This window comes from Pelobates fuscus, chromosome 10 (genome assembly GCF_036172605.1).
Source record: "Pelobates fuscus isolate aPelFus1 chromosome 10, aPelFus1.pri, whole genome shotgun sequence".
NCBI classification, from domain to species: domain Eukaryota; kingdom Metazoa; phylum Chordata; class Amphibia; order Anura; family Pelobatidae; genus Pelobates; species Pelobates fuscus.
In genome coordinates, this window is record NC_086326.1 from 96,607,019 (window position 1) to 96,633,834 (window position 26,816).

Genomic DNA, 26,816 nt, shown 5'->3' on the forward strand with positions numbered 1-26,816 from the left:
AAGGCTGGCAAAAATATGATTTTACACTAATTTAAAATACTTTTTTTAAGCAGTTTTTAAATGTACATTAGTTAAAGTAGTCGTTTTGAATAAATACATTTCCTTTAAAGGAATCTCATGGGATTTGGGTTTATGATATCTAAAATGTTGCCAAGAAAGGCAAGAATTTTACAGATTCTTTTTTTGAGTTTGCCAAATACCTTTTCAAGTGGTTCTGATATTGAAACTTCTGTATTAGACTTAATGTATAACACTATGAAGGCTGACATTCTAAAATGATACAACACCTGTAAAACATTAATTACAGCCGTTAAAGGGACACTATAGTTACCAGAACAACTACAGCATAATGTAGTTATTCTGGTGTCTATAGCTTGTCCCTGTAGGCTTTTTGGCGTAAACACTGCATTTTCAGAGAAAAGGCAGTATTTACATTGCAGCCTAGGAACACCTCTAGTGACCACTCCTCAGACGGCCACTAGAGGTACTTCCTGGGTCAGTGCTGCACTGTGTGATACTAAATTGTCCTAGATCGTTTGTATGTCTTTACCGTGTCACAGCCAGGTGGAACTCCAAAGGAAGCCTTCATATAGCTATGGGCAGTGCAGATTGTAGGACATGTTATTTGGGTTGACTTTCACTGTGTAAAACTGGATGTGAAACTATCATGAAAAGTATGTTTTTGTGTTTTATTACTGGTAGTCACAGACAACCTTTAAAAAAAGTGTTTCATCTTTTCAACTGGTTTACTCATCTGGAATCTCCACTGTTAGAGAATTATATTGTTTATTTAATATCCATGATATCCCTTCCTCATTGAAGTCTATGGGTAATTCCAGACATCACTAGTCAAATTCACAGACACGTGACATCCAGTCGCCATCTACAATTGCCCTAATATTAACAAAGTGGTATTTTCCATAGTTTCCCTTTTTAAATCACGTCATATAAAGTGTCAAAACACAAAGTGTATTGAAAGTGAATTTCAGATTTAAGGCAACGGTAGCTGAATAGAAAGCATAGCTGGCTTGGAAGCAGTTTACAATTCTGCTATTTGCACCTTAGATTTGAAATTAACTTTGAATTCTAGTGTGTGTGTGTGTGTGTTCAGAAAGTATTTAGAGCCCTTTCACATTTTTAATTCTCTAATTGTTTGAATTATTTTATTTTCACATTAGTCTACACTTAACACTGCATATTAACAAAGCAAAAGGCATATTTGTGACACCATATATAATAAACAGAAAAAAAGGAAATATCACATTGATATAAGTTTTCAGATCCTTAACTCATTACCTAGTTGAAGCAACTGTGGCAGCGATTACGGTCTCAAACCTTTTTCATTTTGAGTATGATATGACAAGCTTTGCACACCTGGATTTGGGTTGTTACTGCCTTTCATCGCTGCAGATCCTCTCAAGCTCTGTGAGGTTGGATGGGAACCATTATTGGCCAGCCATTTTCAGACCACTCCGATTTGTTTGACTGGGTTCAAGTCCAGGCTCTGGCTGGACCTCTCTAGGACGTTCACAGAGTCACTCTTGCATTGTTTTGGTTGAATGCTTAAGGTCATTGTCCTATCGTAAGGTGAAACTTCGGCCCTGTCTGTTTCAAAGTGCTTTCAACCAGTTTTCATTAAGGATATATCTATATTTTGCTCTGTCCAGCTTTCTTTTCACCATGACCAGTCTCTGAGTTCCTGTGGGTGAAAAACGCCCCTAGAGCATGATGCTACCACCTCCATACTTCACCGTTGGGTGGATATTGCACAGGTGATGCGAGGTGCCTAGTTTCCTCCAGACATGATGCTTTGAATTAAGGCCAGGCAGTTCAATCTTTATTTAATAAGACCAGGAAATGTTGTTTCTCACAGTCTGAGAGTCTGCCTAGTCCACCACAAAGGCCAAATCGGTGGAATGTTGTCCTTTTACAAGTTTCTTCCATGTTCGCACATGATCTCTGCAGCTCAAGCAGAGTGACTTTTTTGTCACCTCTTTTATCCTCTTACCAACTCCCTTGTCTTATAATTGCTTTGTTTGTTCAGGCAGACAGCTGTAGGAAGTGGCCTGCTTGTTCCAAGCGGTGCTCTTGGGGACCTTCAATGCAGCCCTTTCTAGACAGGTGTGTGTCTTTTCAGATCATGTCCAATGAATTGAATTTGAGTCTAGCCAAAGTGTAGAAACATCTACAGACGATTTTCGCTTTGTCATTATGTGTAATTTAAACAATTTAGCATAAAACTGCACTTAAAAAAACAAAGGGGTTTGAATACTTTCTGAGTGCACTGTGTGTGTATGGTAGAAACCTTGTGCTCGACATCATTAATATTTCTCTTTTGTCCAGGTCCTTATCCAGGTCACAACTAGAAACAACAAATGGATGGCAGCACTCACGGGTGTTAATAATAAAAAATCTCTTCTGTCCATAATTGTATGATCACGTACAGGCAGGTGAATCAACGTTTCAGTCTGAAGAGTTTTATCAAGACACTGTGTACATGTTATCCCTTTTTTAATTACCCTTAAGGTCAAAACATCTTAAAGGACCACTATAGTGCCAGGAAAACATACGCGTTTTCCTGGCACTATAGTGCCCTGAGGGTGCCCCCACCCTCAGGGTCCCCCTCCCACCGGGCTGGATGGAGAGGAAGGGGTTAAACTTACCTCTTTCTCCAGCGCCGGGCGGGGAGCTCTCCGCCTCCTCTCCTCCTCTTCGGAGGAGATGCGCATGCGCGGCAAGAGCTTTCCTATGGACGCTGGCGTATTCTCACTGTGATTTTCACAGTGAGAAGCACGCAAGCGCTTCTAGCGGCTGTCAATGAGACAGCCACTAGAGGCTGGATTAACCCATTTATAAACATAGGATTTTCTCTCAAACTGCTATGTTTATAGAAAAAAGGGTTAATGCTAGCTGGACCTGGCACCCAGACCACTTCATTATAGTAGTTCTTTAAGAAGAATAAAGCGAGGCATCATAAAAAAAATATAGTTTTTTTAACATTTCAATCCTAAAGCTATACTTCACATGGTAAATCACAGACTGTGACTGAGGACCAATGAATTCAAATAAACCGTAACCAATGCTTACAGTATACACATTGTATCATCATCAATAATGTTTTATCATTGACCTTTTACTTACTTACTTATATAAATACAAAATTGCCATAACATTCCCCAAGAAATCAAAGCCACTGTAAAATACATCACCACCCAAAAGATAAAAAAAAAATAGAACCAAATCAGGAAACTATTTACACATTCCCCTTTATTGTAGATTTTTTTCAGTTTGTGTTTCTATTTTATAATTTTTCAATCATATTATTATTAACTCCTAGTGCTTTTTTTTTTTTTTTACAATTATTTCTACTACTCCAATTCTATGTTTCCAGTCATAACTAACAATATAATTACCTTAACTTCAAAAAATATTGCAAATGATTTACCTCATTTAGCCTGCTGGGTACCAATGTATATAAAGTATATGTTCGCCGTGCGAGCAAATTAGCCCTATCACCCCCTCTATTTAAAGGGGAAGTATGTCACTATCAATGCATCTCATAGAGGGCAATGAGCATTTATTTTGCAAAAAATCATGCACCATCTCTATATACAATATGGTTTAACAAGCAAAGTGCTTGAATCCTTTCATGTAACTAGTTGTCAGTGAATAATTCCACATGGACAAGTGATACAATACATAACAAAATCAGTTGTGCAGGTTATTATTATTTGTTTCTCTTTTTTTCGGTTGTTATTTCAACCCTCAACTAGTCAATGCCACAATGGTCTAGCAAGGACTTTTCAGGGCTTGTTAAAATATCGACACTAAAATCATAGAAGACATCCATCCCAATATTCATATACATCCAGTATTAAAAGTTGCTTCTCTGTGTGAGGATAATGGAACACTTTAAAAAGAAATCACAGTCATCTATGTAATAGAAGTAGGGTCCAGTCAGAGTCCAAAAATGGCCAACTGGCTTTCACAGAATATATTATGGACTGTCCTAGAGGCATTATTGTAAGTATGGACAAACATAGCCCTGTTCTTTTTTTTCTACCTTAGCACAGTCCACAGCTTGTGTTTGGTTAATTTTTTTTATACGACTTGTTTAATGCTTTTGTCAAAATGTTGTAGGTATTTATTAAGGGATATAAGGTATATTATATGTACACAGTGCCTTGATAAAAGTCTTTGGCTGGAAACGTTGATTCACCAGTCTGTACGTGATTATGCAATAATGCACAGAGATATTTTTCGAAAGAGAGAGAGAGTGTGTACGTGTGTGTACACTACACCTTTTAATTATGTGTATATGTAACTTGTATATCACTCCACAATTTATATTATACATATAAGCTAAATAATGTAACTCGGATCGGATGCACATCTTTGCTTTCGGCTAGGAAATCTATAAAATAGCTATCGACTTTCAAAATAGCTCTAGTGTTAATATAATAACTAGTTACATACATCAAAGAAATAGATGCTGTGTTTGATAAATATATACATTATTAAAATGACACATTTTTCTGATGTCAAAAACAGAAATCGTAAAAAAAAAAAAATGCTTGCTGAATTTAACATACAGGGAACTCCTAGATACAAATTCTCTCTATATATTTTATTCATATGATTAATTTTTACTAGGTAATATATAACAAAATATAGTAAAAAAAATAAATAAAGTATTTTGCCAATTTAAAATTTTCAAACATATGTAATTTAATGTTGTCCCATATATTACTGTATGGGACTACATTATATTACTTATATCTCCCACCTCATAACAGATATCTTTTTTTTTTGGCCTATGTTTGTCTTGATTGTCACAATCATAATTCCGCTGTAATGCTGAAGATTTGTATATGATTATAGAATGTAATTTGGGGAAGTGTAATTGTAGATTAACAGTGGCTCGGTGCATTTTGTTGGCTCTGGGCAGTAGACAGGTAAAGCAGAGCGCATATAAACATGACTCAAAATGAATTATACACAGTTTTGCTAGTGTTTTATTTTCATCCGTTGTGCATGTTCAATGATATATCGGAGGGGATCCTTGTGACTTGTGTTACTCCTCTGCATAATATGAATATGATAGATTGTCTAATGTTATCTGTTACGTATTCCAGTGTAGTCCAGTGTGTTCTTTGACAAAGGTTAAATAAATACATTGAGTTTCAAAAATCTTAGCGCCCTCTTAATCATGTCAGCACTATGTAGAATTTACCAGAAATGTTTTTTATTATAGCCATATTTAATATAGGGGGTCTTTTTTCCCTTCATATTCAATAAGGATTAACGCAGTGGTATTTTAAAGATAACATTAATGAATAAATAAGTCTTTGCAAGCAAGTGGTTTTGGTTAAGCTACATGGGATTGCATCTGTAGCCCAAAGTTAGCTTTATTTATAGACTTTGTACCTTTGTATTTCAACATTTCTTTCATCTAAATTGAGTACCCCTAAAAGTCAATGTTTTCCAGCCATAACGGTGCCTGAGATTCACAAATACTGGCTTTGTCACTTACCCTAATCCCATGATTTCCCATCAATATTACAAAAAATTGACCTACTAAGAAGACTCAAGGTCCATCCAGATAAAGAAAAACTGCTATTGTTTGTGCAGACTCATTAATGCAATGAAGAGGCCAGTACATTAAAAGCACCAGGAAAGAGTAGGGCTGCATTTGAATTGGCAAACCATTTTCAAAATTACTTTTTCTTATGCCAGAGTAGCTTTTTGGGATAGCAAACAATTGATGGAATAGAGCAGTAAACTCGGGACATTCTCCCATGTGATCTTGGAATAAATTTATCAAAGGGAAAGTCAATCACCGATTTGTGGCCACCGATCTTTAGTCATAGGGAATCTATCATCAAAAATTTGTATAATTATATTTACATTTAAAACATGCTCCTTTGCATTGCTTATTTTTGCATCTTGCCAGCTGAGCCGGATTCAAAGTTGCTCACTGTTGTAGTTTTGGGATCTAGCGCTCCATGTATCTCAATCGTTGGTTGGCCGGAGTCGGACCTATTCATTAAGTTTCTCTGTAAACATATTTTCACTAAGTAGCAAAACCACAGGTGTGAGTCTGGTACTGTTGAGAATGGTTACATCTGTAGTTCATTTAATGTCTGAAAATTATTCCCCAGAGACACACATGAGCAAGTGATATCATGAAGCTACAGCAAATCAAATAAGGGATACCAGATCATTTTAACTTTTTTTTTAAAAACAAATTGACGTGATTTATGATTTGTAAAGTGCCAACACATAAGATAATTGAGTAATCATAACAAACAAATGTACAAAAACAGATTTTCATGATAGATTCCCTTTTAAACGACAATAATGGCTGGTGGAGTGTGACTAGATCTCACTGTTTTTTTGAGATAACCTCATGTTTAGACATACTGATCTAGGTTTAAGAGGAAAACTCATAAAAAAAAAAAAAACTAACATCCAGCCTCAAATAACAAAAAAAAAAATCCTACTGTGCTAAAAAATGTGATTATGTTATAACTTGACCTTCGATAAACTGTTAATGCGATTATTGTACCCTTGGGTTGAACTTGTGTGATATACAAACTGTTTGCAACATGGAATATTTTATTAAATATTTTAACATTTTCATGCGGTGACAATATGTCTGTCTGGTGAATGCAGTCACATTAGTGTAATTCTCCTTGCTATGTTTATTTTCTGTTAGATGAATGCCCCAGCCAACATACCACAATGACAAGAAGTTGTCCACTTCTTCTACTTAATGTAGGAGTGTTTGACAGTGCCACATTTTGGTGAACTGTAACTTGCAAAAGTGTTTTCCAGTGGGAGCAAGAAGAGCATTGAGGGAGATGTTGTCCAACAACATAGGGATGGCATTAATTAGCCATTTTGTGTAATTAATTGCTGGGGAACAAAATTGTATTTTTCCATGTAATTGCCATCAACACACCTTTGCCTATCAATATTTAACTGAAATTAGAATTTCAATTTAAACCTGACTCCTCATTGATAAAAACAAATTGACAAACTACATGTTCTTTTTTTATATATCTCTTGCCTGTGAATATCTTGTTGTTGTTATTATTATTATTATTATTATTATTATTTTATTATTTATATAGCGCCAGCAAAATTCTGTTTGTTTTGTTTTCTCATTTGTACCCAATTATGGTCCATGATTCATCAGTCACCAGAAAATAAAGGGACTTAGATCAGAGTTTGTGTAAAATAGCTAAACTGGAGAAACTATTTTTAAAGGATATATTATAAGTGAAACTGTGGTCAAATACAATTAGTGTTTTTGTATTGCCACTGCAATGCATAGATCGATTGTTGTGTAAAATAAAATGGCATATTTTTTTTAGTTTCTGGTAGAGTATACAACTTTACAATTGCAGTGACATTGTGTCACCAGTAGATGAGGGTATATGATCATAGTTTCAGTGAATACATCCTCTAAATCTTCTTGTGCCAGAAGATCTTTGCTGACCAGTCTGGTAATAAAAGCATGAAACTATATGCATTTTCAATAATTATTGGGTAGCTTCACAAGCTTAAATTGGCACGTGTGCTTCATTCACTTCTGTGTCTTTGTGTAATATTGTCACACTGCATGCTTCTGTATATGATTACAGTTCTTTGCACATAATCTACTACAATATGTGGTATTTTACCTAAGCTTCTTTTTTTTCCCAATAGGTAAGAAGTCTACAAGATTTGATGTAATCTAAAATGTTTTTTATTTATTTTTTTATTTGTGCCTTTTACCATTTTAATGAATGAAAAAGGATTTGTGTTAAAAATGTATTGGTAACAAGCTCTTTACTGTCTTCTCCTAAATGCATGTTAGCGGTGCCTAAATATAAGGTGCTGTTAACTTTTGCATTTACATTTTGTGGTTTTTAAAATTATAAAGTTATATTGTTTGATATTAATCTGACTTCTTTAGATGTTAATTTATCCGTTTACAAGGTCACCATAGCTTTGTTTCTCAAAGTTCTTGACCAATGATTTCCTTCCTTAGGGGCCAAGACTTGATCAAGTTCCAGATCTTCAATATTTCAACGATATGTCCAGGACTTCCCCCTTTCTCAGTCCCTTCGATATACCCCACTCTAAATGACTGCTTTGTATTTCAGGCACATTGTGGTCTGTGGTCACATCACTTTAGAAAGCGTATCCAACTTCCTGAAGGACTTCCTGCACAAAGACCGGGATGATGTAAATGTGGAGATCGTATTTCTGCACAAGTGGGTAGCTGCTGACACGGCAGTGCAAGGTTTATTATCCGTAGGACTCTAATCATTTACAATGGGCATCATTAAGTGCCACAAACCATAAACTAGGTTCATGTTGATAAACTAGGTGTTTTAATAAATACTTCATAATTCTTTTATTATGAATATTAAAACATTAAACGTTTCACGTATATGTTAATAGTATTGGTGTTAGAATTGTATATATTGACAATGCACACATGCTGTAATAGTGCCTGGTTAGCACAATACGTTTGAAAAGCCACTAGTAAGAAAATGTTCTAGGAGTTGTTCACCAGCTGAGAAATAAGGCTGTATAAAACAAATCGTAATTTTAATTTGTAACATTTTGCTGCTTATTCAGTCTCGACTATCTTGTACCAAGTCGTCTTTTGGATGCACTTCTTGCACAAAGTGACATTTTGTGTTATGTGCTGAAGGTCTAAATATTGTCTAGGTACAGAACGTACCCACAGCCACAGAATGTGTGTTAGTAATAACAAATTATATTCTGAGCATAGATGCCTTATGTAAAAATGTGAAATACTTAGACTAAAACACACGTCAGTGAAACATTGGCTTATATCCCACTCCTACCTACAGGAGACATAACATAGGTCAAGAATGTGAATGAGAATGAATCCAAATGTCCATCACAAGCTACCAGCAAGGTTTCCCTTGTATTCAGGTACAGAAAGACGGATAATGTTCTGAGCTTGTTACAGGTCTATGTAACTGGTAACAAATCACGTCAAGTTTAATAAAGACCCGTATGAAAGCTTAAACTTTACTGTCTTTGTTTGGACACCTGAATAATGCAACACCTGCTCTGAGGTTGTGCTAGACATTGATTTATTTCTTGGCAGTGGTACTAGCTTTTGCACCCTGCCTTGAATAACTATTGCAAAAATTAAAACTCAGGACTTGCTAGTAGTAGCTAACATTCCATAGCTATGCTTTGCATGCTCGAAATATAAGCAAAAAAATAAATAAATCTCAAATCAATTAAAGGGAAACTCCACCGGCAAACATAAAAAATAAATCACTATTTAGTAGATACACCCCAATGAAAACATACATACATACATACATACATTTAATTATGCATTTTTCTATTTGGATAAATCTATAAACAACTTGCAAAAGCTAATACAAATACAAAAAGAGAAGTCCTGCGCTTAGTCCCATTACTACTGGGCCAGCAGCAACGACTACAATACACATCAGCCCCAATATATAGTAAAAACCAAAGAAAAGAAAATGTTACCTGCGCTTTCTCCTTAATACCTATGTATATTTAGACAAATGGAGGTCATTTAGTTGCTCCAATGGCCATTGGAGGGAATGCCCGCCTGCCAACGTCAAGGCAGACCCCCCTAAGCTGGTCCTAACACTGACCCTTCAGCCTGCTTCCTTGAGCTTCTGGCAAAGATATCTCTAATGAGACAGAAAGGGGTATTTTTTATATACACCCCTATACTTATTAACCCTTAATAGGGAACACATGGGATGGGCAGCAGCATTGTAACCAGGCTGTGTGATACAAAGTAAATACAAATACAAAAAGAGAAGTCCTGCGCTTAGTCCCATTACTACTGGGCCAGCAGCAACGACTACAATACACATCAGCCCCAATATATAGTAAAAACCAAAGAAAAGAAAATGTTACCTGCGCTTTCTCCTTAACTTACAAAAGCTGCAGATCTCATGTTTGCAGCCTTTGTAAACCCTACTCTTCTAACCCAGTCCAGACTTTCTATGACTGTCTGCAGACATGTGAATAGGTAGAGGGTAACTGTGGGCATAAACCTGACCCTTGATAAACCCCAACCTTTGCTTCCAATGAAAACACCCCAGACTTGTTTTGAATTAAAATAGGCCACATCTTTATTAAAATTTAAATATATAAATCTTAAACTTCAACTTTATAACATAAAACACTATATACATAATTACTCAGTAAATAGATACGTCACTAAGTACCACCTTGCCAACCAACCATAACTTAAGGGCTGCTGACCCCTACCCCCTTGTTCCAACCTGCACAAGGCCTTTTCTTGGCCTCCCATTGCGTAATGCTAACCACTAGCCGGTTAGTTGGCTCAGTGGGAACGTCCGTTATTCATCACTGTACCTGAGGTTAGGGGAGGGACCCATCCACTTACCGCTTGTCCAACCCCCGGGGCCGTCCCAATCAGCAGGGCCGCCCCAACACCACAGCCATGGTCTCCTCCAAAGCCTCCTGCAAAACCAAATTAAATAAATCCAGCCCAACATCCGTCAGGTGGACCCCATCACTCAGAAAATAAATAGAAGCATTACACTCAAAGATGTGATGATGCACCGTGAGCCCCCCCATTCCCTTCACAAAACGTGAGACCCTCTTATTGAGCTTAATTCTGCCCCGTTCAAAAGCCCTGAGGTCCCTAGCCCCACACCAGAAATTCAGAGAGAGCACCTTGGACCATATTAAAAACACCCTCGGAAATCGGAGCCAGTGCTTCCCCAAATCCTTTTGGATCTTCTTCCCCAGATCCCACACCGAAACAGTGCCAAGATCTTTACCCCCAGCATGTATTAAAATGACATCAGGAACACAGAGCAGGCCGGATAAACGGACCACTTCGGGCAACAGCTGCTCCCACTGCATCCCCCGGGTATCGACACCACTGGCGACTGGCCCAATTGTAGTCCCAGCTGTGTCCAATGGATGAATAAATAACCGATGACCCATACTCGCTTTTCAACACCTATAACGACAAAAGGGGAAACTGAATCAGTCCAGCTGGATGAACATATGATCGGAACCTCCCAGATTCCCATCTCCCAATGCTTTGGATAACCTCCTCAACCAACCCTAGGCGTGATACCTCAGTAGCAGCCCTTACGTGAATGGAGTGGCCCCCAAACTCTGCATTAGGCAGCCCCAAAACCATGCGGAAAACCCTGATAAATTGAAACCATGACAGGAAACTGGCATCCTCGTGAACCAACAAAGGACCATCGCCCGCTGGGCGAATCTCACAAAATGCATGAAGACATGCCACAGGACAAACCATAGAGCCAGGGATGCTCCATAAAGTGACCCAGCTCGCCCACCCGCATGGCCCCAAAAAAGGGGAAGGAGAATGCCAACCGAAACAATGCCACTTCGAATGGGGAGGAACAAACCTGCAGCAGAACCAAGAATATGCCCACCATAAGAGCGGCGGAAACCGGCCTCCGAGTTTCAGATCGCTTAGGCCCTTTCCGCCAGCCCCTCATAACTAACTAAACTAGGACATCTTTAGTAATGCCCGACACCCTGGTGAGTTTAAACCAAAAGCTCAGCCCAGATAATTTCCCAGACACAGCCGAGGAAGAACAGCCCGAGGCGTCCCAGAGCCAAATCAGTTGTAATAAACCCTGCACTCGCTCACTATCTGACCGAAAACCACCAAGCTGCCTTTCGAATGCTAGCCACTCGCTCTATGCCTTACCATAACGCTTCCAAGTAGACTCTGAGACTGAACCCCGGATCCACAAAATGACTCAACCCAAGGACCCACAGGTCCACTGGAAATGGGAAACCCATCTCATCCGCCTCAGGTGCCGCCACCCTGAATTCCCGCCACTGAAAAAGAGAAAGAGCATTCACTGTGATATTAGCAACCCTGGGCACATGCGCAGTCCTACAATATACATTCAAAAGCAGACCGCGCAGCACCAGGCCCCGCAGAAGACAAAGCACAGGTGGGGATGATGCAGACAAATCATTGATGGCCTGCATAACCCCCGTATTATCACAGTGGAAGACCACCCTAAGATCCCTGAGCCTGCTTCGGACAGATCTCCACATCCACCACAATAGGAAAGAGCTCGAATAAATCCAAGTTCTTAGTCAACCCCGCCGAATGCCAAGAGTCCGGCCAAGGCTTGGCACTCCAGTGGGCCCCAAAGATGGCCCCAAAACCACTGCGTCTGCTGCATCAGTGAAAAAATTGAGCTCTGCATTGGACACCTCAGGCACCTGCCAATACGACCGACCATTAAACCTGTCCAAGAAGACCAACCAAAACCCCCAAATCCTCGCGCAATGGGCGAGTGATATGCACATAGTGATTAGGGCAAGTCACCCCCACAGTAGATGTGACAAGCGTTGATTAAACACCCTCCCCATAGGTGTAATCCGGCACGCAAATTGTAGCTTGCCCAAGAGCGACTACGGGAGTCGCAACTGAATTTTCTTAAGTGACCTGACGGCAGAGACCAGGCTGCGCAGTTCCAGCACTTAATCTTCAGGCAAACAACATTCTCCAACCACCTAATCAATCTCAATCCCCAAGAAGCTTAAGCAGGTACAAGGACCCACCGTCTTGTCAGGGGCGAGCAAGACCCCAAAGAACTGATAGTCTGAACCAGGCTTCGGAGAAGATGTGAACACACATTTGAACCCACAGAAACCACACACAAAAGTCATCTAAATGCAGCAGCGAGTTACACGCCGCCTCTTTCCGCATTACCCACTCCAGGTATGTACTGAAACATTCAAAATAGAAGCAGGAAATCAAACAACCCCTGGGCAAACACAGGTCAACATAGTAACTGCCCTGGAAGAAACAACCCAACAGGTGATGGCAGGACACGTACGACACCCTACACAACTCCTCATCAATGTCACTATTCACCGAACCTCCAAACGGGTAGGACAAATAGTGAATCAGCCAAAATTTATCCAGCTCCTTCTTAGGCTCCACCCCCAATGGGGAGACCCGTAAGTGAGGGATTGGCGGGGGCGTAAACGCGCCCGCCAGCCACACAAGCGACAGTTCCTTATTAATACAAAAAGAAAAGTCCTGCGCTCACTCCCATCACTCCTGGGCGGCAGCAACGACCACAGTACACATCAGCTCCAATACATATAGTAAAAACTAAAGAAAAAGAGTTGCCCGCGCTCTCTTCTTAATCCCTATATATATGTAAACAAATGGAGGTCATTTAGTTACTCCAATGGCCACTGGAGGGAATGCCCGCCTGGCAACGTCAAGGCAGACCCCTCTAGATGGGTTCTACTCTGACCCTTCACCTTGCTTCCTTGAGCTTCTGGCAAGATATCTCTAATGAGACAGAAATGGGTATTTTTTATATACTTATTAACCCTTAATAGGGAACACATGGGATGGGCGGCAGGCTGTAACCAGGCTGTGTGATACAAAAAATGGATACAAATACAAAAGGAAAAAACAAATGGAGGACATTTAGTTACTCCAATGGCCATTGGAAGGAATGCCCACCTGCCAACGACAGTTCCTTATTGCCTAGCACCTTAGCGTTAGTACGGTGTTTCTAAACTAAATTGTACACTCATTTTCTCTTTATTTTGGAGAACTATTTATATTATACCAGGTTAACTATATCAATACCATCTTGATCTGGAACTAAAAGGGCATATGTCACCAAAGAAAGAAATCATATACCGTAATCATCAACCTTTCAATCTGTAAAGCGGTTTATTTTATTAAAAAAAGGTTGACAAATCACTTTAGCTAAAAAAAAAAAAGGCATAACTAAATAGACATATTATAAATATTAGATAGAAGAGCAGTAGTTGGGTGAGTTCGGTTTATTGTAGGAATGCTATATTTTGTCTTGTTCTGAGTTTACATTTATTTATTCATTTGTGATACTTATTTTTACAGCATTTCTCCAAATCTGGAGCTTGAAGCTCTGTTCAAGAGACACTTTACTCAGGTAGAATTTTACCAAGGATCCGTCCTGAATCCTCACGACCTTGCAAGAGTTAAGGTACATAGCACATTCAGGATGACTGGAAGTAGATTTTTTTTTCCTGAAAATAAACCTTGTCAAAATCCTCTTTTGCACAGAACTGGTAGACCTGTGACTTAAAGATAAGTGTGACTAGGAAATGGGACAGTGGCAAAGTGCAGCAGAAAATTGTCTTGTATTGTAATTTTGTGTTTAAAAGGACATTATAGTCACAAAAACAACTTTAGCTTAATGAAGCAGTTTTTGTGTATAGATCATGCCCCTGCAGTCTCACTGCTTAATTTTCTGTCAAATCACTTTTGTTTCTGTTTATGCAGCCCTTGCCACACCTAACCTGACTGTGACTGACACAGCCTGCATGAAAAAAAATATTGTTTTAGTTTCAATCAGATATATCTTTAAAAAGTGTTTATCTCGTTCTCTGTAAATTGAACTAGAGGCTACTACAGCGTCTAGCAAGCTGCATGAGATTATAAATTCTAAATTTAACAGAATTTACAAAAAAAGGAAGTGTAAACATTAGATGACTCCTTACAGGAAGTGTTTAGCAAGGCTGTGTAAGTCACTTGCAAGGAGGTGTGACTAGAGCTATATAAACAATTTGACTCCTAAATGGCAGAGAATTGAGCAGTGAAACTGCAAGAGCATAATCTATACACCAAAACCGCTTCAGTAACCTAAGGTTATTCTGGTGACTATAGTGTCCCTTTAAGAATACCCATGTAAAAAAAAAGTAGAGAATGTTTTTATATTGTTGGGTGAATTTTTTTTACTTATGTTTAAAAAGCTAAATTCTTGAGTGAAGAAAAAAATAGGCTAATAGGTACTAGAACAACTGTTTACTTTGCTTCTAGATCGAGTCGGCAGATGCGTGTTTAATCCTCGCTAACAAGTACTGCGCAGACCCTGATGCTGAAGATGCATCTAATATTATGAGGTAAACTATTCCTATGCAATATATTAATTTTCAGATAATATAACTGTAAAAGCCAAATTTGATTGGACAGTTACATAATCATAAATGTAACTGAACTTTAATGCCTAGGGTTTTAGAAAATCTCAAGCAACCACATTCTACATAGCAAAAATTAAAATGTTCTCATTCGAGCAGCTATTCCTTTCTGCAATTTAAATGTATATATTTCCATCCATATAAAGAAAATGTACCCGTAATAATATTTTAATCCTAACTAGCATAGTAGCCCATACACCCATACAGTCCTGGATTGTACTGTTTTGTATAATATTTTGTGTAGAAGATTTAGGCATGGAGACATGACAGAAAATCTACAAAATACCCACAAAGATGGAAAGAACTCTCTTGCTCCTGAAGCACCCTAGGCAATTGAAAACAAATGATATGGTCTGTGTTTCTGTATTTCTGCCAGCCAGGCAGCTGTCAATCACTACATGGAATTTAAAAGAAAGAAAGAAAAAAAGTTTTGCAGTTTGATCTGTCTTTGTTTGGCCTTGAGAAACCCAGACTTAGTATGTTTCTATGTGACAGTAACACAATGCTCATAGCTTCCCCTGTTGAGTTATAGCAACAGTTATATTTATTAAACATTGTTTGCTCTCAATACACTTTATGTGTACGTCCACCTATTAATATAGTTTGTAGGTGAGAACCATCATTTTCCTTTGTTTCTCACTTTGCCTACACCTGAAAATGTGTGATGGAACTAAGCATTCTATACCATAATTCCTTGTTTTAAAGAGAGGGCTTATAGAATTTACCAAGAAACGTACTCAGCAGGGTACTCAACAGGTGACTTTAAAAGACACAATAGTTTCTCTACTTAAATTTCATGAGATAATTGCTCTCTCTCGTGCCACTTATTTTTATAGTTCCTAAATATTGCTAACAGAAAAGCAGGTTCATGGTGATTGCCAGTCACTTTCTAGTAGCTATACATAAAGATACACTATTTGCAGAAAACTGATAGGGTCTCGGTGTTTATATGTTACTGGTTATTTAAAGAGACAGGTTCCTGTAAAATGAAATGCATGTCTCAAACATACGGCTGTATGTTTTGATTATGGTAGTATGCAATAAGAAGAGAGGAGGAGACTACATAGATTGAATTGGGTGAGAAAGCTGAGAGTCTACATATTTCCCCTATATACAAATTGGTTTAAATATAAATCTTCAAATGGTCACTCTACTTTAGAAGACCAGTTGATATAGTATCCTGTTTAACATCTATAACATTCTGCTCTTCAGAGTTATTTCCATCAAAAATTATCACCCGAAGATTCGGATCATAACCCAAATGCTGCAGTATCACAACAAGGTAAGAAGTTAATTGAAATGAGTGAAATTGTGTTAAACATGTTCACCGCACACTTTACTATAACAAATTCTAGTGGTGCCACTGTAGGGATTGAATTGAGTTCAGTTGTGAATAACTTGGCCCTGCTGCTTCTTTTTTGACCATAGATCTCTTTAGTGTTCCATTTAAATTGTAGGTCCTTTTACATTATGCACACCCATATGCCACCCAAAAAAACATGACCTTTATTATGTGGACCCATGCCCTTCTAAATTAAGGATGACACCTGAGTACAAAATGCATTATCACTACTAATATTAGTGTTTTTCTAACAATTTGTCTCATTCATGCAAATCTCTTGGTTCTATAAACCCTGTAGTTAAATTGTTCGTTTTAAGGAACATTACCTAATCTGCCGCCCTCCTAAAATACACATCTAGTGTTGGTTTTGTTTTCCTCAGGCTCACTTGCTCAATATACCGAGCTGGAATTGGAAGGAGGGGGATGATGCAATCTGTCTAGCAGAACTGAAGCTGGGTTTTATTGCGCAGAGTTGTCTAGCTCAAGGCTTGTCCACAATGTTAGCAAACCTATTCTCAATGCGCTCATTCATCAAGGTAAGAGCAACTTATAAACTTCTCATTCCTAAACATATTCGTAGACTGCCCATGCTAAGAATTCGACCAGTGTCATACGACAAGTACACTTATACGTGTCTTGAAACAGATGGATGTGAATTGATGAATTAAAATGTGTTGGTAATTAGCCAGTGTAAAACGCAGAGGACATTCAAATCATCCTTACCGAACGGTGGACATCTAACATCTGGTGTGTCTGGATATCTCCAAGACGAAGGTGAAATGAACAGGTGATATTTCATGCATAACCTTTACCTGTGAGCTCTGTTCCTGATAGATTGAAGAGGACACGTGGCAGAAATATTACTTGGAAGGTGTGGCAAATGAAATGTACACAGAGTACCTGTCCGCTGCATTTGTGGGGCTTTCTTTCCCAGCGGTGTGTGAGTAAGTATGAAAATAACAATTAAAATTGTGCAATATTTGTCGTACTTGAAATGTTTGTCTGGATGGATTGACACTGACATTTTGTTGTGTTAATGGGGCAATACGACATAAAAAATACATGGACCTATCATTTTGAAGGGACACTGCTGGAAAATCCATCCTTTAATTGTTCCTACTCTACCTTCTGTTCCAATCTTTATATTCTCACCTTTTCATCCGCCCTTTATTTTCTACTTGGTGATTTTAGGTTATGTTTCGTGAAGTTGAAGTTGTTGATGATAGCCATTGAATACAAATCGGAGAAAGGAGAGAGCCGGTAAGTTGACTTGGGTTGCTGCATACTATGAAAAATGTAGTGACAAAAAACATTCTCTGTCTCTTCAGAGTTCATGGGTGAGCACAAGATTACTACTCATTAAGCACCAGTGTCTTCAGAAAGGTCGCTCTAGTTGTCTTTTTACACAGAGCTGCTTGTCTATGTTGAATCACCCGCGGTACAGCAAATTCACACCTAGGTGCCCTAGAAAACCTAGAAAATCACTTTTATTTGTGGGCTGGTGTCATGCTAGACAAAGTAACATACCAGGGTACAATGTGGATTATCACTTCTTAGATCAGTCTTTCTCAAAGCACTTGTCTCAATCATACATGCAACATAATACCATCATATATATCCATCTAAATTGAACCTGAATGATTCCCAAGCTGCGCGATTATTTGTATCTCTTGTCGTGAAAAAGTAAAGACGCCTAAGTTGCACTTTAAAATATATCTTTTAATAACTGATCATCTATAGATGGATGTTCCACTTCACACTCTGCAAATAAACTCTAGGGCAGATTGTTCTTTAGCGTTGTAACCTTAGATAAAGTGAATGATCTGTCAACTCCTCATTTATTCAATATGCTTACTCTTATAATGTTGGGGCTTATGTCACTCAACATGTTTGTTTCAAATAACATTTAATACATAGCACTATCTGCACACTGTCAACCCAGGAAACAAGTTTGAGCTGAAAAGTGAAGATGGACTTGCCAAAGCATTGCATTGACTACATTTAATGTGTGGCTTAGTTATATGATATTTGCACCTTAAAATGTATGAATGCCGCAATTGTGTCTTCAGTCCCTACAGCCTGAGCACAAATCCTCTTCCCTTTACATCTACCGATGACCATATCTAACTTGATATCGATCCACCCAATAATTTATTTGCCATTTTCTTGCAACTAATTCCTCCCCACCCTTATGTTTTGTTCCTTTGTTAATTTCTCTCTTTTTTATTCCTTTTATGTTGTCTTAACCCTACATGGGGCTGTTTTTCTGCTTTCTCAAAAACTATGTGCCTATACATACCTCTCAACCGTTCCTCAGTGAATTATGTTATAACACTCATACAGGCTTCCTTGCCTTTCTTTACAAGATATTGATGATTGTTAAGGATTTACCCACGTTCATTTTCTATTGCATCACAAATCTGAGTTTTGGGCATTCAGTGGGTGTACCTTTTTCAGTTATCACTGGTTGCCCTTGAAGATGTTATACCACAACTAGCTTTTTGTATGTTCTTGAAAATTGAAATGGCTTTGAAGTTCAGAAATTCACTTTGTTAAAGAGAGAACGCGAAGCACGCTAGTATTGTCAGAGATCATAAACTATTGAGCTTTTTATCATAATGACTACTTAAAATGGTCTGTTTAAAAAGTAGATCCTTTCTGGAGTTTGACATGTTAGTAATAAAAAAAAAAATGGTGTTATGTTTGACAAACTGGATTTCTCATTATTGCTGTGAAAAGCAAGTTTGTATGTGAATACCTTCTGCTTAGTAAATAATTAAGATTACACCCTATATTGTTTCACATATCAATAAGCAGATTAGATGAGAAAGACTTATCGGACACATCACATACTACTTATTTTATTGCATGGAATTACTATTTTGTTAGTGGTGAGAGGTCTGGCAAATTTATTTGGCATTTTTACATTAATATGCAAGCTTGATTTCTGAGATTTTAATGTTTATGTTTTACCGACATAGAAAAGTCTCTTTTTCAGTATTAGCTTAATTTTATTATGTATTTAACTGTTTATTTTTAAAGTTTTATAACGTTTTGTCCATGCCTTGTATGTTACTAGTTTAAAATGTTCAGAAGAGGGTTATTGAAATTTCCTAGAATTTCCTTTAATTTGTTGTTGTTGATCTTTTGCATAATTTAGGCACATTCTATCTTGTTTAATTTAATAGTTGATAATTATTGGTTTCAAGCCTATTTAATTTGTTTCCTAGTTTCGATATTTCAATACATTACATTATCTTAGTGCCTTATTTTTGCCTTGAGCTGTTTTGAAAGCAATGTGTGGTATAATATTTAAAGAGCACAGTGAATTTTAAATAATCTATATGACCTAAACAGGGATATCAGGTGGAGAGGTTTGTGCCAATGAATAGTTTTTACTTTTTTTTTCCATTCAGATTTTATTCATGGTATTTGTGTTAAGATTTTCAAATTTATTAATTTATGATTTTTATTTATTTTATTTTACTTTTTTTTTTTTTTTGGAGGGGGGATGATGTCTTGGTGTCCATGCATTTCTTATCAAAGTATTTGATTGGAAATCTATATTTTTTTTCTTGTTGTTTGCAGAAGCAGAAAGCGGTATGGCTTTCAACATTAACTGTGCCTAACCCTCCTTCACCAAACTTCACCCTAACCTCTCCTCCTCACCTCTGGACTCATTATCAAGAGCTCCCTCCGAAGAGAAAAAAAACTCTGGCTGTCCTTCTATCTCCTCATCCGTATACATACACATACATGCATATGTATATATAGATATGTGCAAATATACCCATCCTATATATGAAAGTACATATGTATATATACGTATATGTGGATATGTTTATATACACCTCTATATATGAGAGGTTCATAGGACGTTGTGATGTTCTAGCCATCTCTTGTCTATACAGTTGCAAACTTTCCATATTAAAATGTAAAGATCTGACCAGATTCTAGATATACATTTATTTTCCTATGGATAGTTTTTAAATTCTATTGACTTGGGCATGACAAAATTACAGTTTAAAAATAATCTAAGATGAAATGTTTGACCCCTCTCTCTCATATGTATTGTGTGTATATATATATTTCGGTATAAGTGTATGAATAGCGTACATATACATGTACAAGCAAAAGCTATTCATACACCTATATCTGGATGTGCCTATATAGATCTTTAAATGCCGTGTATACGTATTGTGTATATGCACTTATACATTAATACCTATACACAGCCACATATTCTATATTTATTGAAATATTTCATTGCTATTGGTTTCTTAATAGTCTCCCACTGTCGCTCTAACTTCCTTGCAGGGATTTTTTTTTTTAGCTCCTTTGCTGCCAAGAGGATAGACTTTACAAATCCTGGCTGTCAGTTAAGGGGCTAAGAGACAAACTTGTGCTTATGTTGTTTTGTAAAGAAGTCAAATCGTCACATTGAGATGTTTGTTCCCCAGGTATCACTGTCTGTCTAGTGATGTTTTGTCTGCGTCTTTGTCACAATTTTGTCTTTCTCACTGCTCCCCAATTCTCCCTAATGTTTCTCTCTCCAAAAGTTGATTCCATTATTAATTCTTAATGTATTCATTGTCACCATGTCACAAACGATCACCCAATGATATTAGCATTTCGTTCCCTTCATATTTCCCCCAGCCTTAAAAAAAAAAAAAAAAAAAAAAAAAAATACATTGTCAAGTTAGTTGCTAGCAGGGGTCAAGTCCTGGGTAAAAAAGTGCAGGAACTCACCCAAGATCCACTCCCCGCCCCCTCTGTCCCCCAAAAAAATGATACGCTTGTATGCCAGGGCTGAGGAAGGGGACAGGAACTGAGGAAAGGGACAGGAACTGAGGGGCTGAGGAAAGGGACAGGAACTGAGGAAAGGGACAGGAACTGAGGAAAGGGACAGGAACTGAGGAAAGGGACAGGAACTGAGGGGCTGAGGAGGGGGACAGGGGCTGACGAAGGGGGCAGGGGCTGAGGAGGGGGGCAGGCACTGAGGAGGGGGGACAGGGCCTTAAATAGGGAGACAGGGACTGAGGAGGGGGGCAGGGACTGAGGAGGGGGGCAGGCACTGAGGAGGGGGGCAGGCACTGAGGAGGGGGGACAGGGCCTTAAATAGGGGGACAGGGACTGGGGAAAGGGACTAAGGAGGGAGACAGGGACTGAGGAGGGGGACAGGGACTGAGGAGGGGGATAGGGACTGGGGAAAGGGACTAAGGAGGGAGACAGGGACTGAGGAGGGGGGCAGGAAATAAGGAGGGGGGACAGGGCCTTAAATAGGGGGACAGGGACTAAGGAGGGAGACAGGGACTGAGGAGGGGGCAGGAACTGAGGAGGGGGCAGGAACTGAGGAGGGGAGACAGGGCCTTAAATAGGGGGACAGGGACTGAGGAGGGGGACAGGGCCTTAAATAGGGGGGCAGGGACTGAGGAGGGGGGACAGGGCCTTAAATAGGGGGGCAGGGACTGAGGAGGGGAGACAGGGCCTTAAATAGGGGGACAGGGACTGAGGAGGGGGACAGGGCCTGAGGAGGGGGGACAGGGCCTGAGGAGGGGGGACAGGGCCTTAAATAGGGGGACAGGGACTGAGGAGGGGGGACAGGGCCTTAAATAGGGGGACAGGGACTGAGGAGGGGGGACAGGGCCTTAAATAGGGGGACAGGGACTGAGGAGGGGGGACAGGGCCTTAAATAGGGGGACAGGGACTGAGGAGGGGGGACAGGGCCTTAAATAGGGGGACAGGGACTGAGGAGGGGGGACAGGGCCTTAAATAGGGGGACAGGGACTGAGGAGGGGGGACAGGGCCTTAAATAGGGGGACAGGGACTGAGGAGGGGGACAGGGACAAAAAACAAACAAACAAAAAACTAAAGTGCCTTCCCCCTCCCTGAGGCTTACCTTGGGCCAGGAGGGGTGGGACAGGATCTGGAACCTGCAGCCTGCAGTCAGTGGAGTAAGCCGGCCTCTCCTGATGATGTCAGTAGGAGGGGGCGTGACAATCTCTGCTCTTCTATCAGGACCGCTGGGGAGCAGAGGAAGTCACGCCCCCTCCTACTGACATCATCAGGAGAGGCTGGACGACTCCACTGACTGCAGGGGGAGAGGTGAGTTTAAAAATCCGAGTCCCCAGGCGTTCCTGCTGTGGAAAAAGTGCAGGAACGCCGTTCCCACGCGTTCCTGCAGGACTCGAGCCCTGGTTGCTAGACCTAATGTAGCTAAATGTTCTCTCTTAACACCTTAACACAGTTTGTTATAAAAGTTAATGCAGTACAAACCTTAGTAGATATAAACACTTCACACTTGTTAAAATTAAGTACATGAAAAATGGTTCATTTTAAGGAGGAAAACCATTTCATGTTTACTTTGAACTACCCTAATTGCAGGCAAATGTACGCATAAAGTCATATTTGTATCTGAAGTTATTTTTATGCTGTTTAGTGGAATAAGTACCTGCGGTCCATTTACAGAGAAGAAAATGTCATATATGCATACTATACCTTAAAAAGGCACCCCACTGCCCAAATGGAAAAAAAAGTGCATTATATATATTCCCAATTAAACCATGCATTTATTATGCATTTTTTTCATTAGGGGTATATGTATTTTTACATGGCAAAGGAAGAGATTTTACTTTTTGCATCAGAGTTAATGACAAGTGTATAACTGCAACGATTTGTGCAACTGTGTTGGGAGACAGGGACTGGGCATCTCCTTGCAGCATAGATTTTGCGGGGTTCTGGGAGAGTCTCTTTTAAAGCAAAATTGATGTGAATTGAAACCTTTTTTTGGCAATTGTAGATGCTAATATTGAATCAAATAATATGTTATTAAGTGGATAACACGAACAACAAGTGATATGATGATAATAAAATGATAGATATTATAATATACACTGATCAGCGACAAAATTAAAACCACTTGCCTAATAGTGTGTAGATCCCCCTTATGCATAATGCTGCCAAAACAGCTCTGATGGGTCGAGGCATAGATTCCACAAAATCTAACATGTCCTGTGGTATCTGGCACCAAGACATAAGCAGCAGGTACTTTAAGTCCTACAAGCTGTAAGGTGGGGGGGCCTCCCTAGATTGAATTTGTTGTTCCAGCACACCCCACAGATGCGCAATCGTATTAATATCTGAAGAAATTTTAGACCAAGGCAACCCCCCTAAACTCTTTGTCATGTTCCTCAAGCCATTCCTGAACACTTTTTGCAGTGTGGCAGGGTGCATTATCCTGCTGGCTATTGCCATCAGAAAACAATAATGCCATGAAGGGGTGCACATGGTCTGCAACAATCTTTAGGTAGGTGGTAAATTCTAAAGTAGCATCCACATGAATGCCAGAACCCAAGGTTTCTCTGCAGAACATTGCCCAGAGCATAACACTGCGCCTGCCTTCTTCCCATTGTGCATCCTTCTGCACACGAACACCCGGTCATCCACCTCATCTAAAAGAAAATGTGATTCATCCAACCAGGCTGTCTTCTTTCATTGCTCCATGGTCCAGTTCTGATGCTCACATCCCCAAGGAAGGTGCTTTCGATGGTGGACAGAGGTTATCATGGGTACTCTGACTGGTCTGCGGCCGATATGCAACAAACTGTACTGTGTGTTCTGACGCCTTTCAATCATGGCCAGCATCAAGTTTTTCAGCAATTTGAACTAGCGATTGGACCAGATAGGCTAGCCTTCGCTTCCATGTGCATCAATGATTCTTTGGTGCCCATGACCCTAACACCGGTGGTCCTTTCTTGTACCACGTTAGGTAAGTACTAACTACTGCATACCGGGAACACCCCACAAGACTTGCCATTGTAGATACTCTGAACCAGTCGTCTCGTCATCACTATTTGGCACTTGTCGAAGTCACTCCTGCATTCCTGCATCCAACACATGAAATTGAAGAACTGACTGTTCACTTGCTGCTTAATATAACCCACTCATTGACAGGTGCCATTGTAATGATGTAATCAATGTTATACACTTCACTTGTCAGTGGTTTCAATGTGGCTGATCAGTGTATAGGTATTATATATGCCAAGTAATTATGTGAAAGACATAAAGGGACACTATAGGCACCCAGTCCACTTCAGCTTATTGAAGTGGTCTGGGTGCAATGTCTTATGTCCCTTAACCCTACAGTGGTAAGTATTGCAGTTTCTGTGAAACTGCAATAATTTCCTTGCAAGATTAACTCTGACAGGCATTAACTCTGACAGACAGCCACTAGAGGTACTTCCGGATGCTTAGACAACTTTTGGTAGTCTAAACAACGCTGGACGTCCTCATGCTATGAATGGGGACTTTCAGCGTCAATGGTATCCCCATAGGAAAGCATTGATTAATGCTTTCCAATGGGGGAATACTAATGCGAGCGCGGCCATTGCAGCGCATGCGCATTAGGTATCCCCTGCCGAGCCTGGGCGGAGCTTGTACCATCGGCGCTGGATTCAGGTAAGCGAGTGAAGGTTTTAACCCTTTCAGCGCCACTGTATAAACCTATAGTGCCAGGAAAAGGGCTTTGTTTTCCTGGCACTATAGAATCCTTGTAAACACACTCAATGATAAAATCATTATTTTTAGCGTGAGGGGGGTAGGTAGGGGTTAATTGTTTTGGGGAGGGGGGTGACTAGGGGTTTGGAGACCCCTAGTCACCTGGGGGAGGGGGGGTTATTTTTTTATTTAGGGCCCTCACCCGCCGCTCAGCGGTGGGGGCCAGGGGGGGAAGACATTAGGTCCCCCCCATTAGTATTTAGGGCCCCCACCCACCGCTCAGGGGTGGGGGCCAGGGGGAGGACATTAGGTCCACCCCATTCTAATTTAGGGCCCCCACCCACCGCTCAGGGGAGGGGGCCAGGGTGAAAGACAGTAGGTCGCCCCCAATTAGTATTTAGGGCCCCCACCCACTGCTCATGGGTGGGGGCTAGGGGGGAGGACATTAGGTCCCCCCTCATTCTAATTTAGGGCCCCCACCCACCGCTCAGGGGTGGGGGCCAGGGGGGAGGACATTAGGTCCCCCCCTTATTCTGATTTAGGGCCCCCACCCGCCGTTCAGGGGTGGGGCCGGGGGGGGGGGCAATAGGTCCCCCCCTTATTCTGATTTAGGGCCCCCACCCGCCGTTCAGGGGTGGGGCCGGGGGGGGGGGCAATAGGTTCCCCCTTCAGATTAGAAGCCCCACTCATGTGGCACGGATGGGGGCTTGGGAGGGGGGACGTTATTTTTTTTTTTTTTTTTAACCTCAATTTTTTAAACTCAATTTGCATTTTATTTCACTATTTTACTTGCACAATAAAGCAAAATATAGCTCTTGAAATAACCTGAGTCCAGTCTTCCATTCCGTGGTGATGACATCATAAAGGGAGAAGGAATCCTGGTTATACTCCCCAATTTTCCAAGGGGAGGCCCCCTAAGGCGACTTTTACTTCTCAATCTTGTGAGTGCAGTCGTATTTGGCGCAAATTATTTTATATTAACTGTATTACACTATGGTATTATTTTTATTTTTTTTCTGTAGATGGGCAGCTATATCCTCTACATTTTTGTTTGGCGATATATCTTATATGGGACACAGTCTGGAATATCCTGAGAGGAAGCTGCCCTATATTTATTAAGTAATTTTCTGACTTACACACTATTTCTTATAGGTGTCAGTCTATATTGTTTTGTCTTATATACTATTGTGGATGAAGAATGTGAACTGCAGCATTTCTCATGAGATGCTTGTGTGAATGAGCACGACCAAACCTACATTGGGAGGATGACATCTCCCTCAACACAAAAGTGCAATGGACGTAAATGGGTTGTATACTTACTTCCAATTAATTTACTACTCGCCCTATTGAAAGGTTCAAATGCATTCAATTATGTATTTCCACTTAACTAATGAAAAATACTACACAATTCTCACTACAGATCTGTCACTTAAGGGTGTATTTTGCAAAGACCTCCAAAGGGGACATCTTTAGTTACCTTCCAGTGGCCACTACGTGTAGTGAAAGGTAGCTACGCTTACCTGAAGCTGTCTCTTGTGCCATCACCATATTTCTGCAGCCCTTTTTTAGCTCCTGTAGCATCATCTGCCCGGAAGCATGTCAGTGCTGTACTCTCAATCATGCCAAGAATACAACACCGATATCTATGGGTCATCCCACAAGGCTACAGGAGCCTTCGTAGGTCATATCTCGCGATGAATGAGAGATGCCTTAATCCCACAGCTGTTACTTGTAATGACTATTGGGATTGGACAAAGTTGACAGTGGAACTTTTGTCAACTTTTTTCAACCTGGTGCTTGCCCATGACACAAAGTAGTCCATACTTTCTCTTATAGTATATTTGGATTAGCATTAGTTAGCATTAGTATTTCATAATGATTAGATCTTGATGAAATACTCAGAAGTGACAGAGCCAGAACCATACCAGAA

The 26,816-nt window shown here is 39.9% G+C and overlaps 1 protein-coding gene across 8 annotated transcripts in view; it reads left to right on the forward strand.

Moving 5' to 3' along the window:
* Nucleotides 1-26,816, forward strand: part of KCNMA1 (potassium calcium-activated channel subfamily M alpha 1) — a 536,805-nt gene that overhangs the window by 366,765 nt on the left and 143,224 nt on the right. For all 8 annotated transcript variants that reach the window (XM_063434220.1, XM_063434221.1, XM_063434223.1 and 5 more), the window contains exons 10-16: nucleotides 8,154-8,264; nucleotides 13,949-14,054; nucleotides 14,891-14,973; nucleotides 16,261-16,330; nucleotides 16,771-16,926; nucleotides 17,225-17,334; nucleotides 17,582-17,650. In XM_063434220.1, the coding sequence (XP_063290290.1) occupies nucleotides 8,154-8,264; nucleotides 13,949-14,054; nucleotides 14,891-14,973; nucleotides 16,261-16,330; nucleotides 16,771-16,926; nucleotides 17,225-17,334; nucleotides 17,582-17,650 (705 nt within the window). The remainder of the gene's footprint in view (nucleotides 1-8,153; nucleotides 8,265-13,948; nucleotides 14,055-14,890; nucleotides 14,974-16,260; nucleotides 16,331-16,770; nucleotides 16,927-17,224; nucleotides 17,335-17,581; nucleotides 17,651-26,816) is intronic.